The sequence below is a fragment of the Passer domesticus genome, chromosome 24 (genome assembly GCF_036417665.1).
Source record: "Passer domesticus isolate bPasDom1 chromosome 24, bPasDom1.hap1, whole genome shotgun sequence".
In the NCBI taxonomy this organism is placed as follows: Eukaryota; Metazoa; Chordata; class Aves; order Passeriformes; family Passeridae; genus Passer; species Passer domesticus.
Genome location: NC_087497.1, coordinates 4,890,762 through 4,905,600, shown reverse-complemented (window position 1 = coordinate 4,905,600; position 14,839 = coordinate 4,890,762). Strand labels below are relative to the sequence as shown.

The 14,839-nt window shown below is 49.8% G+C and overlaps 1 protein-coding gene across 1 annotated transcript in view; it reads left to right on the top strand.

The window, feature by feature from the left end:
- Window positions 1–12,411, top strand: part of CSMD2 (CUB and Sushi multiple domains 2) — a 245,056-nt gene extending 232,645 nt beyond the window's left edge. Inside the window, 11 exon segments of the mRNA XM_064398686.1 lie at window positions 33–206; window positions 1,280–1,353; window positions 2,402–2,513; window positions 2,946–3,125; window positions 4,326–4,391; window positions 4,910–5,071; window positions 6,163–6,275; window positions 6,890–6,977; window positions 7,736–7,874; window positions 8,564–8,738; window positions 9,856–12,411. Of these exon segments, the coding sequence (XP_064254756.1) occupies window positions 33–206; window positions 1,280–1,353; window positions 2,402–2,513; window positions 2,946–3,125; window positions 4,326–4,391; window positions 4,910–5,071; window positions 6,163–6,275; window positions 6,890–6,977; window positions 7,736–7,874; window positions 8,564–8,723 (1,268 nt within the window). The 3' untranslated portion in view covers window positions 8,724–8,738; window positions 9,856–12,411.
- The last annotated feature ends 2,428 nt before the right edge of the window (window positions 12,412–14,839 follow it).

Sequence of the window (14,839 nt, the reverse complement as noted above, 5' to 3'; positions counted from 1 at the left end):
GTGGCCACCTCCGTGTCCCTTTGCTGTTACAGCCGTGTTCTGTGGGGACCCGGGGACCCCAGCCCAGGGCAGGAGGGAGGACCGAGGCTTCACCTACCGCTCGTCCGTGTCCTTCTCCTGCCTGGCCCCGCTGGTGCTCGTGGGGTCGGCGCGGAGGTTCTGCCAGTCCGACGGCACCTGGAGCGGGACCCAGCCCAGCTGCATCGGTAAGGGGGGCCCAGCTGCGGGGTCTGGGGGCTCTCTTCACTTCCAACCCCAACCCCGTGGTCCTTGCAGATCAGGATGGGAGGAGTGATTCATTAAAAAATGTGGATATTGATCTAGTACCGATATCCAGCTGTGACGGACAAAGAGTTTGAACAGTTTGAAGTTAGAAGGTGTGTGTTTATTGCCAGGGCAGCTGTGGGATAGCTCCCAAATACACACTGCACTTTACACGTGATTACAGACCCTTTTTATCTATACAAGTATTGAATACCCAAAATACAAATACATATTCATGATTTTGGTACAGCCCATTCCCCACTCTGTATGCTAATTAGTTCTAATGCTATTAAGCATGTGTGGTTCGTTCCTTGAAATGGGTCCGTGGTCCCTTTCATGGGGAGGGGGTCCCAAAATGAGGAAGTAAATGAAGTCTTCCTCGTTCTGACCTTTCTACTTTTTCAATGCAAATATGACAAATGAACCCTTGGAAGAACCCCCATTCCCTGTCTCCAACTGGTTTCAGAGCAGAGGAGGCCCACACCTGTCTTATGCTCCTAAAGCTATTCATCAGTTTCCAGATTCTTCATTATAAACCCAGCTAACCAAACATTGTGTTGACAAACAATCTCTTACTAGTTAACTACTAACTCTTAACTTCATCAAGGCCTACCCGTTTATTTTAATTAACTCCAATAAAGCTTATCTCTAATTTTAGCTCCTCTAAAATCTCTAAATTCCTTGAAGTTTATGTCTCAGGAGAGGGCAGGGAGGGTGGGATCACCATGGTGCTTGGAGCTTGGGATGGCCCTTGGGAGCAGAGGGTGTGGGTGTGGGGAAGAGCTGTCCTGATCCAAGGTGTGTGTTCCCAGTTTTTCTCCTGAGGGATGAAGTGCCTCTGGCTGCTTCGTGCTGCAGCAGGCAGGGATTTAAGGAACAAGAAGATCCGTGTGTTTTTCTTGTTGCCATGTGTTTCTTCGGAGCCAAATCCCTCTTGTGTTCCAGAGGTGCAGCAGGACCCATGTGCCTGGAGGGGTCTGAGCCCTCCTGTAAATCCCTTCCCTGTTTTTAACAGATCCCAGCCTCACGACGTGTGCAGATCCTGGGGTGCCTCTTTTTGGGATGCAGAACAATTCCCAGGGGTACCAGGTATGGCCATGGAAGAGGGGTGCAGCACCAAGCCAGCCCTGCTCAGTGCTTGGCCTGGATTCACGTGTCCTCCCATGAATTCCTATGTTATTCCATGGATTCACATGTTCTCCCATGGATTCATGCATTATCCCATGGATTCACGTGTCCTCCCATGGATTCACGTTTCCTCTCATGGATTATTGTGTGCTCCCATGGATTCATGTGTCCTTCCATGAGTTAATGCCTCCTATCATGGATTCACATGTTATCCGGTGGATTCATGTGTCCTCCCATGGATCCTTGTGTCTTCCCATGGATTAGTGTCTCCTCCCGTGGATTCACATGTTCTCCCATGGATTCACATGTTCTGCCATGGATTCATGTGTCCTTCCTCCATGGATTCTTGCATCTTTCCGTGGATTATTGTGTCCTCCCATGAGTTCATGTCCCCTCTCATGGATTCTTGTGTTATCCCATGGATTCATGTGTCCTTCCATGGATTTATGTCCCATCCTCTGAATTCATGTCTCATGCTATGGATTCCTGTGTCCTTCCATGGATTCCTGTCTCCTCCTGGGAGCAGGACACCCCAACATGCTCCTTTAGCCCTCCAAGTGGGTTTGCACAGCATTAATTGTATCTGAAATTAATTACAGTGCTAATTAATAATTGCTGCTATTCACATTAATTCCCATTAATTTTCATGCCAAATCCTGCAGGTGCTTTTGTTAATCCCATCTCTCATCCAGCAGGAAATCATCGGAATGGGGACAAAAATCCCACAGTGACTCCCTGTGGGGCTCCATTCCCACCCATTCCCTGCTGGGATAGTGGATGCCAGAATGGATCCTTCCATTTTCCTGCTAATTAGTTACCTTCATCTTGGGGTTTAATTAATTAATTTCAGGTTTAATTAATTTGGAGACGCCATGAATGGGATTTTTGCTCAGCTGGGAGCTTCCCTGGGAGTGGAGCTGCTCCTGTGAGGGGTGAGGTGGTGCCAAGGGGATGGAATGAAGGCCTGGCAGTCCCTGGGAAGCTGAGTGATTGTCTCCTGTTGGGACAGGTGGGAAGCATCCTGTTCTTCAGGTGCCAGAAGGGATATCTGCTGCAGGGCTCCACCACCAGGACCTGCCTGCCCAACCTGACCTGGAGCGGCGTCCAGCCCGACTGCGTCCGTGAGTCCTGGGAGTGCCACAGGGAGCTGGGGCCTTCAGCCAGGCTCTGGAAGAGGGATCCTTGGAGGAAATGTGCTGGATTTTAGGGAGAATTGGGGAATGCAAGGTTTTTAGTCTGCACCCACACCTGGCACTCAGTTCTGGGCTCAGAGGTGCTTCAGCATTCTTTGGTTTTGTCTTTTTCCCTTAAAAATGGGGGTGGCCAATCCTGATTTTCAGCTCGTCAGCTGGAGCCTGGTTCAGCTTTAGCTGGGAACAGAAACCCAACATGGGAAGCTCCTCATTAATTCCTCCAGCTGGGAAAAGTCCCTGTGAGCTGTGCTGTAGAAACTCTACCAGGAGGGTTCCCCCGTTGCTGTCACCGTGTCACTTTTCACCCTCCCCGTGCTCACCTGGCTGCTTTCTCTCACCTGTTCTCCCTGTCCTCTCCAGCCCACCACTGCAAGCAGCCTGAGACCCCATCCCACGCCAACGTGGGTGCCCTGGACCTGCCCTCCCTGGGCTACACCTTGATCTACTCCTGCCAGAGCGGCTTCTACCTCACCGGGGGCTCCGAGCACCGCACCTGCAAAGCCGACGGCAGCTGGACAGGGAAACCCCCCATCTGCCTGGGTGAGGGGCTGGCAGCACCAGCTGGGCTCTGAGACCCTCCCCAGGCTCTCAGCTTGTGGAGATCCTGAGCCTTGAGGTGCTTCAAAGGTGGTTTTCAAACTGCAGATAATCCCACGATTCAGTTCTGGGGTCAGAACTCCAAGGAAGGAGGGGGGAGGTGTTTTCAGCCATGATTTTGTTCCCTTAAAAGTTGTGGGATGGCCCAGCCTGATTTTCACTTGGTGGGAGGGTCTCCACTGTTGATCTCCACAGCAGAATCCCAGAATTAGGTTGGAAAAGGCCTTTTGAGATCATCAAGTCCAACCTGTGACCCAACATTCAGGTGCCATCTCCAGTCTTTCCTTAAAGAGCCACCTGGGGAGTTTTGGGGTCTAGAAGCACCTGCAGAGGACAAAAATTGTTTATCTCCCCCACATTTTACCTGCCACAGAGTCTTGGATGAAGAACAAGTTCTGATCCATTGAAATGGAGCCCTGTGGCTCTCCTGGAGAGCCAGAGGGTCACTCTGGACTCTTGGGATTGGAGCAGAGGGCAGGGCAGGACAGGCTGAGAGGCAGAGAGGGACCTGGGGGTGTTGAGGGACAGCATCTGGACATGAGCCAGGTGTGCCCATGTGGTGTGGCACCTGGCTGGATCAGGGATGGACCAGCAGGAGCAGGGAAGGGATTGTCCCCTGTCCTGGCCACTGGTGAGGGACACCCCGAGTGCTGTGTCCAGTTCTGGGCTCCTCCATTTGGGACATGGAGGGGCTGGAGCGTGTCCAGGGAAGGGAACAGAGCTGGAAAACTCCTGCTGGAGCTGAGGGGGCTCAGCCTGGAGCAAAGGAGGCTCAGGGGGGACCTTGTGGCTCTGCACAGCTCCTGACAGGAGGGGACAGCCAGGGGGGTCGGGCTGTGCTCCAGGGAACAGGGACAGGAGAGGGAACGGCCTCAGGCTGGGCCAGGGGAGTTTGGGGTTGGATTTTAGGGAAAATTTCTGCACAGAAAGGGGGGTCAGGCCTTGGCGGGGGCTGCCCAGGGAGGTTTGGAGTTCCCAAGGAAGGCCTGGACGTGGCACTCGCTGCTCTGGGCTGGGTGACAGGGTGGCCCTCAGGCACAGCTTGGACTCTGTGACCTTGGAGGGCTTTTCCAGCCTCAGGAATTGTGGGGTGGACAGTGCCAGACCCCAAATCTTGACCAGTTTGCTTTGCCCCTGTCGCAGCCGACGTCCGGCCCAGCGGGAGGCCCGTGGGCACCGCGCGGGAGCCGCCGCTCGCCAAGGCCTCAGGTGAGGGCTCGGGGGGCTCATCCCCGGGGACACATCATGGACACATCCCCGCTGCCCCCCAAACCCACCCTCCTGAACCCCTCAAAGCTGCCACCTGCCCCAGCCCGTTCCCTGGAGATCAAAGAGGATCCTTTCAGGAGCTGGACATCAACACCCACTGCCCTCCCCACAGCATTCCCTTCCAGCATTTTGTACATTCGACCTTTCTTTTTTGAAGTTAACTTTTGCTAATAAATTATTTCAGGTGTTGGTTTGGTTTTGAAACTTTCCTTGCGTTTTTGGTCGCAACAGGCAAATTAAAGTCACTGGTTTTGGCTTTGTCCCCCGTGGTGATGGCACAGAGTGGGTGGGATTTAAGATACTTAAAATAAAAACTATTTTAAAATATTAAATATTTAAAACAATTTATGAATTCAAAGACATAAATCCTGCTCTGTTTTTTTTTTCTCCCTGAAAAAATGGAAATGCTTCTGGTTTTTTGGGGGTTTTTTTTGCATCTCCCACTGCTGTAATTCCAGTGCCTGCGGATGTGTTTGCAAGGAATTCCCTGTGGAAAGGCTCCTACGAGTACATGGGGAAGAAGCAGCCAGCCATGCTCTCTGTCACCAGCTTTGACCCTGCCACCAGCAAGGTCAACGCCACCTTGATCGACCACAGCGGGGTGGAGCTCCAGGTGTCGGGTGAGGGACACGACAAGGTGGCCTTTGGGAGGGGTTGGCATTGGCACTGCCAGGGCAGGGACTGTCCCCTGTGCTGGCACTGCTGGGATGTGGAGATAAAAGCCCATTCTAGATGGTACAGGTCACATTTTATGGGATTATCAGAAGGTTCTGTGTCAGATCTTATTGGTGGACACTTCTTTACATTTAGTTTATTGGTCTGCATGGTATTTTGTGTGTTATATTTTGCATATCTGTCAAACTTCTGTGGTTTTACTTCGTTTACACAGTTTTTCTACTGATTCTCGTGAGACAGATCTTATTGTTTATACTGGTGCAGTTATTTTTCACTCTAGGAATAGATTGTTGTGTTAATGAATCTTTCACACCAAGATTGTTTTCTCATGGGAACTTGCAGCCATTAATTTAGGCCTGATTTTATGAGGCCTTTCTTTTATAATTTCTCTTCCTCTCTATGACACTGGGACACCTCTAGGGTTGTGTCCAGTTCTGGTCACTCATGACCAGAAATGGAGGGGCTGGAGTGTGTCCCGAGAAGGGAATGGAGCTGGAAAAGGGTCTGGAGAACTCCTGATGGAACCTGGAGAAAAGGGGGCTCAGGGGGCTCCCCAAAACTCCCTGACAGGGTGGGTCAGGCTCTGCTCCCAGGATAAAACAGCCTCAATCTGTACCAGGTTGGATTTTAGGGAGCATTTCTCCATGGAAAGGGTGGTCAGACCTTGGGACTGCCCAGGGAGGTTTGGAGTGCCCATCCCTGGAGCTGTCCAAGGTAGGACTTGGAGCTTTTGGCAAAAAACCTGAAATTATGTGAGCTGGACTTTGATGATCCTTGGGGGACCCTTCCAGCTCCTGATTCCATGAGTGCTCCATGTCCCTGCCCTCCTGGAGCACCAGGCTCTTCCTGATCCAGCAGCAGAACCTGAATATTAATTAAATACTGAGTTGAGTCCTTTCCCATGTGGAAAATACCTTCAGTATCCTGGGCTGTGTTTCCCAGTGTCCACTCAAATCCTGACGTGGTTTCTCTGCCCTCCCACTCAATTATTTCCAACCAGAGTGACCCAGAGCTGACAAAATCCCTTCTTTTCCAGGGATTTACAAGAAGGAAGACGTGCACCTGCTGCTCCAGGTGTACCAGATCATGGGGCCACTGGAGATCTTTGCCAACAAGTTCAGGAATGACAAATGGGCTCTGGATGGACACGTGAGTGCACAAAATCCACCCTGCCATGGATGTCCCAGCCTGGATTTCCCTTCCTTGGAGCTGAGGGACAATTCCCAGAGCTGGCAGGGGACATGTGGCACTTCTCCAGCAGGTGACAGCTCCTCCTGCAGCTGGGGGTTGGTTTTATTGCCCTGGGGTTTGGAATCCATCATCTCCCAGATGATGCTGGAGGAGAAACCAACGGGAGTTGTTCTATGTGGATGTTTTATGTCTGCTCAACATCTTGCTGGGAAAGCTGATTTTTCCTACTGAAGCCAACTCCTCACCCTTTGTCTGTGTCCGGGAGTTTCCCAAGCCCTTTAGGGATCCAAAGGAGCTTGGGAAAAATGTGGATCCAACTGACCCATGGCCACTTTTTCCCTCTCCCTCTGGAATCAGCAATGTCCTTTCCAGTTTATCACTGAGATTTGTTTTAGCTTCCCTTCCTTCAAGAATGGAGAATTTTCAGCTATTGGGTGGTGAAACTCCTTAAAAAAATGCCAGGATTTTCTGGGGAATTGCATCAAATTAATGCGCTTGGAAGGGGCTGGGATGAGCTGGGTGTTAAATCCAGGGAAAGGTTGGATAAATCCGTTGATTTCCACTCTCCACAGGTCTCATCGGAGTCCTCGAGTGGCACCTTCGTGTACCAGGGCTTTGTGCGTGGCAAAGGCTTCGGGCAGTTTGGCCTGCAGAGACTTGGTAAAATTCCTTGGATTTGCACTTTTCCCCCCAATTCCAAAAGCTCCATTTTGGCCTGGTTGGGGCTTTCCAGGCAGGGAATGTTTCTCCAATCCCTGGCTTGAATTTTCCACGCTTTCTGAGTTCTGCTGAACTTGGTGTGAGGATTGTGGGAGACAAACAGCATGAAACAAACAGCACAAGGGAAAAATTTATAATTTGGGAGCAAAATGAGGGATAACCAGGCTGCTGTCCAAAGGCGGGGAGAGTTTGGAAGCACAAACAACACTTGAATTTTTTTTTCCAAATTCCCAGATCCCTGCCAAGCCCAAATCCCATTCCCACCACAGAAAGTGTCTCCATCAGAAATCACAGAGGCTCCTGGGAGCTTAAACCACCCAAAATTTAAGCTCCTAAATACTTCTTAAAGCATGGTTTGAGCTCTTTAATCCCTCAGGATTGCTGGAATCTCGTCAACTTTATGGATTCTCGTTATTGCTGCGTTTCAGAGTCTCCTTAAAGCCCAACTTCATGCATCCAAGTTGGACCTTTTTTGCAAAATAAATCAATTTACACCTCTCTTTAATTGCAGCTGTAAATAAATGATGAGGCCTAAGTTAGGCTGGATCTCCATCCTTGCACATCCATTTTTAAATTCCCTTTTCCAGCCCCACTTCACTCATTTTGCTGCTGGTGCCACCTGTACTTTGAGCCAAGCCCTTTTCCCCCAGCAGGGGTTTGGAAATGTGGGAAATGTGTTCCTTTCTGCTGTGTTCCAGACATCAGCATGATGGAAAACGACCCCGAATCCATAGGCCACCACTTTGCATCCAACAGCAGCTCCGTGGCAGCCGCCATCCTTGTGCCTTTCATCGCCCTGATTATTGCAGGGTTTGTGCTTTATCTCTACAAACACAGGTGGGTTTGGGGCAAGAATCCCAAAAGTTGAAAGAAATTCAGGGATTTGAGGGAACTATCAGTGAGCTGGGCTTAAAATCCCCCACTTTAGGGCTGGTTTAATTCAGGAGGTGGAACAAAACCAGAAGGTTTGGGAGGTTGTTGTAGGGTTTGTGCTTTATCTCTACAAAAACAGGAGGCTTTGGGGTAAGAATCCCAGAAGGTGAAAGAAACTCAGGGAGTTGAGAGAAGTATCAGTGAGCTGGGCTTAAAATCCCACATTTAGAGCTGGTTTAATTCAGGAGGTGGGACACCAACAAAGAGGGTTTGGGAGATTGGAGCAAGAATTCCAAATGGTGAAAGAAATGCAGGGATTTGAGAGCAGTAGCAGTGAGCTGGGCTTAAAATCCCACATTTAGAGCTGGTTTAATTCAGAAGATGGGAAAATAAAGTGTGGTGGGATGAGGATTTGGGAGAGGAGAGCAATGAGGGTTTTGCTGGCCATTAATGGGATTTGTGGCCACATTGAGAAGGATTAAAAGCAAATTCCCCCCCACCCCATGGCTTTGAGCATGGTGTAAATTCAGTTTTGCTCCTGATCAATGCTGCAAACCCCCGGCAGGATTTTCCTGCCCCATCCCCACGGGTTTCCCCTGTCAGTGCCCTCCCTCAGGGCTGTCACAGTGTGGGTTTTGTCCCCGATCCCACAGGAGGAGACCCAAAGTCCCGTTCAACGGCTACGCCGGCCACGAGAACACCAACGTGAGGGGCACCTTCGAGAACCCCATGTACGACAGGAACCTGCAGCCCTCAGACATCATGGCTGGCGAGGCCGAGTTCACAGTGAGCACGGTGTGCACGGCCGTATAGCGCTGTCCCCGCACGGTGAGTGGGACAGGCCACCCCCGCCGCCACCGGTGTCCGTGGCACCGTGGGGTGTGGGGAGCTGGAAGGGTTTGGGATCATGGAGTGTACAGGGAGCTGGATGGGTTTGGGGTCGTGGAGTGATTGGAGCTGGAAGGGTTTGGGGTCATGGAGTGATTGGAGCCGGAAGGGTTTGGGATCATGGAGTGATTGGAGTTGGGTTTGGGGTCGTGGAGTGATTGGAGTTGGGTTTGGGGTCGTGGAGTGATTGGAGTTGGGTTTGGGGTCGTGGAGTGATTGGAGCTGGAAGGGTTTGGGGCCGTGGAGTGATTGGAGCTGGAAGGGTTTGGGGCCGTGGAGTGATTGGAGTTGGAAGGGTTTGGGATCGTGCAGTGATTGGAGCTGGAAGGGTTTGGGATCATGGAGTGATTGGAGCTGGAAGGGTTTGGGATCGTGGAGTGTGGGGAGTTGGAAGGGTTTGGGGTCGTGGAGTGTGGGGAGTTGGAAGGGTTTGGGGTCATGGAATGTGCAGGGAGCTGGAAGGGTTTGGGATTGTGGAGTGATTGGAGTTGGAAGGGTTCTTATGGGATCATGGAGTGTGGGGAGCTGGAAGGGTTTGGGATCATGGAATGTGTGGGGAATTAGAAGGGTTCTCATGGGATTATGGAATGTGTGGAGTTGGAAGGATTTGGGATTGTGGAGTGATTGGAGCTGGAAGGGTTTGGGATCATGCAGTGATTGGAGTTGGAAGGGTTTGGGGTCGTAGAGTCGCTGGAGTTGGAAGAGTTTGGGGTTGTGGAGTGATTGGAGTTGGAAGGGTTCTCATGGGATCATGGAATTTGTGGAGTTGGAAAGGTTTGGGATCATGGCGTGTGTGAGTTAGAAGGATTTGGGATTGTGGAGTGATTGGAGCTGGAAGGGTTTGGGATTGTGGAGTGATTGGAGTTGGAAGGGTTTGGGATCATGGAATGTGCAGGGAGCTGGAAGGGTTTGGGGTCATGGAACATGGGGAGTTGGAAGGGTTCTCGTGGGATCGTGGAATGCAGGGAGTATTCCATCTGGAATACTCCAACTTTAGGATACCAAAGCCACTCCCCCAGAATTCCCATGTGTCCTGAGCAGCTCCTTGCTTTCCCAGGTTCCCGTGGCCGGTGTCCAGTGTGGAGACTGTCCCACCTCACCATCCATCCATCCCCCCCCTCTCCTGCTCCCGCCCCTGCCGAGGCTGCGGGGAAGCTGCTGCACCTCCCTGGAATTCCCCAGGGGCTGCTGGATCCACCTCCTCCATCCTGCTGGATCTCCAAGCCAAAGGTTCTGCTCCAGCCCCGCTCCCACACCTCGGGAAGGCCTGGTGGTGGGAAGGCTTTCCCGAGCTGCTCCTGGAAGGAGCTTCCCAAACTTTGGGAAGAGCTTGGGCGACAAAGAGGTTGTGCACAAGGTGCTGGATTCGTGGAAAACACCTGGATGGGACAGGATGAGGATTTGTGTGTCTGGGTTTGGTTTTCTGGGTTGGTTTTTGGATTTTCTACCCCAGGGCTTGGGCGGAGGAAGGGTTTTCAATTGGGAGCTTTCCAAACTTTGGGAAGCTTTTCCCCTCTTCCCTATGTTTGGTTTTCCTTTGGGCATTCCTGGCTGGATTTACAGAAAACACCTGGATGGGACAAGATGAGGATTTGGGGTTTCTGTATTTGGGTTTCTGGGTTATTTCTGTGTTGGATTTTCTACCCCAGAAAGAGTTTTCCAAATGGGACCTTCCCAAAGCTTGGGAAAAGCTTCCCAAGGTTTTTCCCCTCTTCCCTGTGTTTGATTTTCCTTAGGGCATTCCTGGCTGGGTTTTTCCTGCCCCATGTTCCCCCTGATTTGAGCTGGGCCCAAATTCCTGATCAGGAATTCACTGCCAGATGATTCCTGAAGGGACAGGAATATCCAAAGGGACAAAAATCCTCTCTGAAAAGAGCTCAACACTAATTCCCCCAAAAGCTTCCCAAATCCTTTGCCCTTTCCATACTGATCCTCCAAAGGTCAGTGCCAGAGGAGTTTTAATTACCATCCTGAGCTGCATCCTTTATTTCCCAGGGGCACCGAGGTTTCCTGGGATTTTGTGGGAGCAGGGAAGGCTCTGGATCCTTTTTAGGATCAGGGGGGCAAAAGTGCCATTCCCAGGTCACTGAGTCCAGGAGGCTCCAAGGAAAATCAGGATGAACCCTTTGGAATGGGGTTTTCCATCCATGCTCCCATTCCAGCATGGATCTTCTCCTCCCTGAAGCTCTGCCTGCTGAAAACCATGGGATAATTTGGGAATTTTTGTTGGTTTATCCTTGATTTTCTGGGTGTAAATACATCAGTATTTTATTTTTGTTACTCCTGCCTCTCCTACAGGGAGCAGAATTCCCAGCCTGCCAAAAAATGCCACCTGTGCTCCCAAAAATGCCACTTCTGCTCCCAAAAATGCCACCAAGGTGCCCTGATTTCTCCCTGAGAAGTGGGAGCCGGAGCCTGAGCCCCGATCCAGCGTGGGCAGGGGCCAGGGGAATGTTCCCACATGGATTTGGGGAGGATCCCACGGTGAAATTCCATGGGCAGATGGATTGGGGTGGTGTCAATCCCAGCAGGACTCCAAGGGAACATTCCCCTCTTCCCTTGGATCCCACCCTGCCTCCAGCCGGGCTCTCCTGGCTCGTCCCTGATCTTTTCCAAGCTGAGTTATCCCTAAAAACTCCACAGCCCAACCCAAACCCTTGCCTTACCATGTCCCCATCCCAAATCCAGGGCCCAAAATTCCAACAATCCTGGAATTCCAACAAATCTGGAAGCAGAGCTTGGATCTTTCCACGTTCTTGTCCAAACTCCAGGGAATCCTCCCCTGGCTGCTCCAGGTGATGCACGTTGGCTTCCCACACTTGGCTCCTGTTCATTCCATGGAAAAATCAGGAGAAATTCTCATTCCGTGGAAAAAACAGGAGAAACCCATGTCCAGGAGTGCAAAATAAATCCAAAATATTTAAAACCACCCAGCAAGGAGAAGAGGGAGCACGACTTTAATGGAATTTGCTGCTTTGGATCCATGAATTCCCTTTTCCTGCTGTTGCCCAGGGAGCCAAGGAAGTGGGAAAAGGGTTTATCCCATTTTTTTGCGAGCTGGCTGGGATCTGCTCCATGCCATTCTCCATCCTTGTGCCCAGAGGACTTGCATATGGTAAAATAAATATGGAAAAAAGGGAAAAAAATGAAAATAAAAGAGAAAAAAATGAAGAAAAAAAGGGGAAAAAAAGAAGAAAAAAAGGGAAAAAATGAGAAAAATTATAAAAAACACAAAAAAAGCTCAAATCCCTCTTTTGTACAGAGATATATTTTTATTAATTAAAAGTTTGTACAGCTAAAAAATAAATAAAAAAAACAAAATGTAATTTTTTTTCATTATCGTAGGGAAAAACAAAAACAAAAAAAAGTAGTGGAAAAAAAAATCAGCTTTTTTTTTGTAAATGTAATAAAGTGTATAAATGGTTTCCATAAAAATGTACATATGGAATCTCTCCATGCCCCTGGCTTGTCTGCAGAATTCCCAGTTAATTTATCTGTCTCTGTATATGAGGCTTTTCCGTGTGTTCCCGGCGTTCCCTGCGGAATTTCAAAGCTATTTTCGATTTTGGACTTCCGAATAATAAAAAATCTCGATTTTTGCATTGCTTTTTCTTACAGCCCCCTGGTGCTTTTTTTTTTCCTTTTCTTCATTTTGTGTTTGGGGTTTTTTAGGTGGTTTATTTTTTGTTGTTGTTGTTGTTGGGGTTTTTTTTGCTTGGTTGGTTTTTTTGGGGCGGTGTGTGTGAATTCCAAAAGGTTTATCCCGGGATTTTCTGGATGTGCACACACCATTCATGCAGGGATGGAGATTCCCGACTTTTCCAGCACATCCCGGTTTCAGGAAGGAGGAAAATCCAGGAAAATTGGGTGGATTTTGATGAATGGCTTTGGCTTTTCCACAGGATTTTATCAGGGATATCCCATGGGAAGGGAGAACGGGACCCTTCCCGCTTCCCAACCCCCGCATTCCTGCTCCAGGAGCCCCAATTTGCCTTAGTGAGGTTTTAATGAACGCCTGCCCGGTGATTGGCAGGAATTAACTCGGGATTGAGGAAATTCGGGATGAAAAAGGCCCTGGCGGGGTCTTTGCTGCTCCCTTGCCTTTGATTTGGCTTCTCCCGCTCCCAGACGCTTCATCCTTGGATTCATCCTTGGATTTGTCCCCTCCTTGGCTCGGTTTGTCCAAAATAAGGAGGGAGCTGAGGTTTTTGGGATGGTTGGTGGGACAATTCCCAGCAGGCTGAGCCTGGGATTTTGGGGCACAGAAGAGATCCTGCCGGATTTCCATGGATTTGGGGGGAGGGAAGAGGATCCAAACGCTTTTGGAGCTTCCCGGAGGACCTGGGGCTGCCCCATCCCTGCAATGTCCGAGCCTGGAGCAGCCTGGGGCAGTGGGAGCTGTCCCTGGCCATGGAATTTTGGGTGGAATGGGATGGTCCTTAAGGTTCCTTCCAACCCAAACCATTCCAGCATTCTTCCTGCTCCCAATTCCCAAAGTTTCCCTCCGTATTTGGGGTTTAGTCCCTGACCCAAGCTCAGCCTTTGGGTGTTCTTGAGGAGAAAATTCCTCATTTCCCAAGCATTTTTTGCCACCAAGTTCCAGCCCTGAAATCTCCTCGAAAACAGGGATTTGGTGATTTTCAAAGCTTTCCCAACTGCTCTGAAAGGAAAGATCCCAAAAATCCTCCCTTCCACAGATCTTCCCGTGGCTGCTGATTGAGGGAGAGACCAGCAGGGAAACTGGGAGAGCTGGAACTGCCACTGGGAATCTTTTGGGGGAAAAAAAAACAGGGAAAGATCAGCAAGATATCCACCAGGAAAAAATTCCATGGAGAGAATAGCAGGACAGGAGCTGGAGCATCCCCTGGGCATTTTTGGGGGGAATAAAACTGGGAGAGCTGGAAGGAGCTGGAGCTTCCGCTGGGAATTTTTTGGGGAAAAAAAAACAGGGAGGGACCATCAGGTAAACTGAGGACTTCTCCAGGAATATCCCATGGGATTCCTCAGCGGGATCCATGCCCTGATGCCAGGAGTTGGCTCATCCCAAAAAAACATTTTTTAAAAATCCAGGAGATATTTTTAATTAGGATTTTCTTCTTTGAAAATGAATCCCCCCAAGTTCCAATTCCTTCCCAAAACAGCCAGCTGCCAGCCTGGAATATTCCAAGCTCCTGCAAAAACAAGTGGGAAACTCCCCGTGAGGAGAGTGGGAGGGATGGAAAAGATGGAATTGATGCCTTCTCCCACCTGGGATTTATAAACTAAATTATAAATTAAATATCTCTTTAATTAAATGTCACTTTAAAGATCACCTTAATTCAGCCTGAGGCTGGAGGGATAAGGGGGTGTCAGGAATAATAATAATAATTCCACATCCAGGAATTATTGCTCCATTTGCCCTTTCCAGCGGCGATTCCAGCTGATTATGGAACAAATCGTTGGGAAGCCTTGGGAATCCTTGGCCTCTCTCCCATTAAAGGGTGATTAAATTCAGCTTCCAAACTGGAGGGGCGTGCTTGGATCTTCCCAAGGGAATTCAGGGCATGGGAGGTTAAAAAAGGAGACAGCATTGAGGGGAGCTCTGTGCTCCTTTTTCTCCTTTTTCCCCTCTTTTTTCCCTTCCCCCCCCCCTTTTTCCTTCCTTTTTTTCCCATTCCCCCCCTTTTTTCCTTTTTTTTCCCCCATTTTTTTCCCTTTTCCTTCACAATTCCAGGGTTTTTCAGCAGGGAGCACATGGCTCATTGGCAGAACCGAGCCACTGGGATTGTAACTATTGATTTTTCCTGGCTTTTGCCACTTCTCAGTGCCTGGAAAACATCACTGGAACAAACGCTGGCACTTTGGGACAGCTTTGGGATTGCAGGCGCTGTCCCGGAGTGCTCCTTCAGAAATCTGCCAGGAGATCTGCCCAAAAATGGGAATAAATGGGAATAAATTGTTTAAAATCCATGTTCAGACACAAAAAAAAGAGCTCGGGTGAGGCTGACGGAGCTGCTTGAACCTGGAATACCTTTGTCCTGGAATTCCTGGATGTGGCAGCT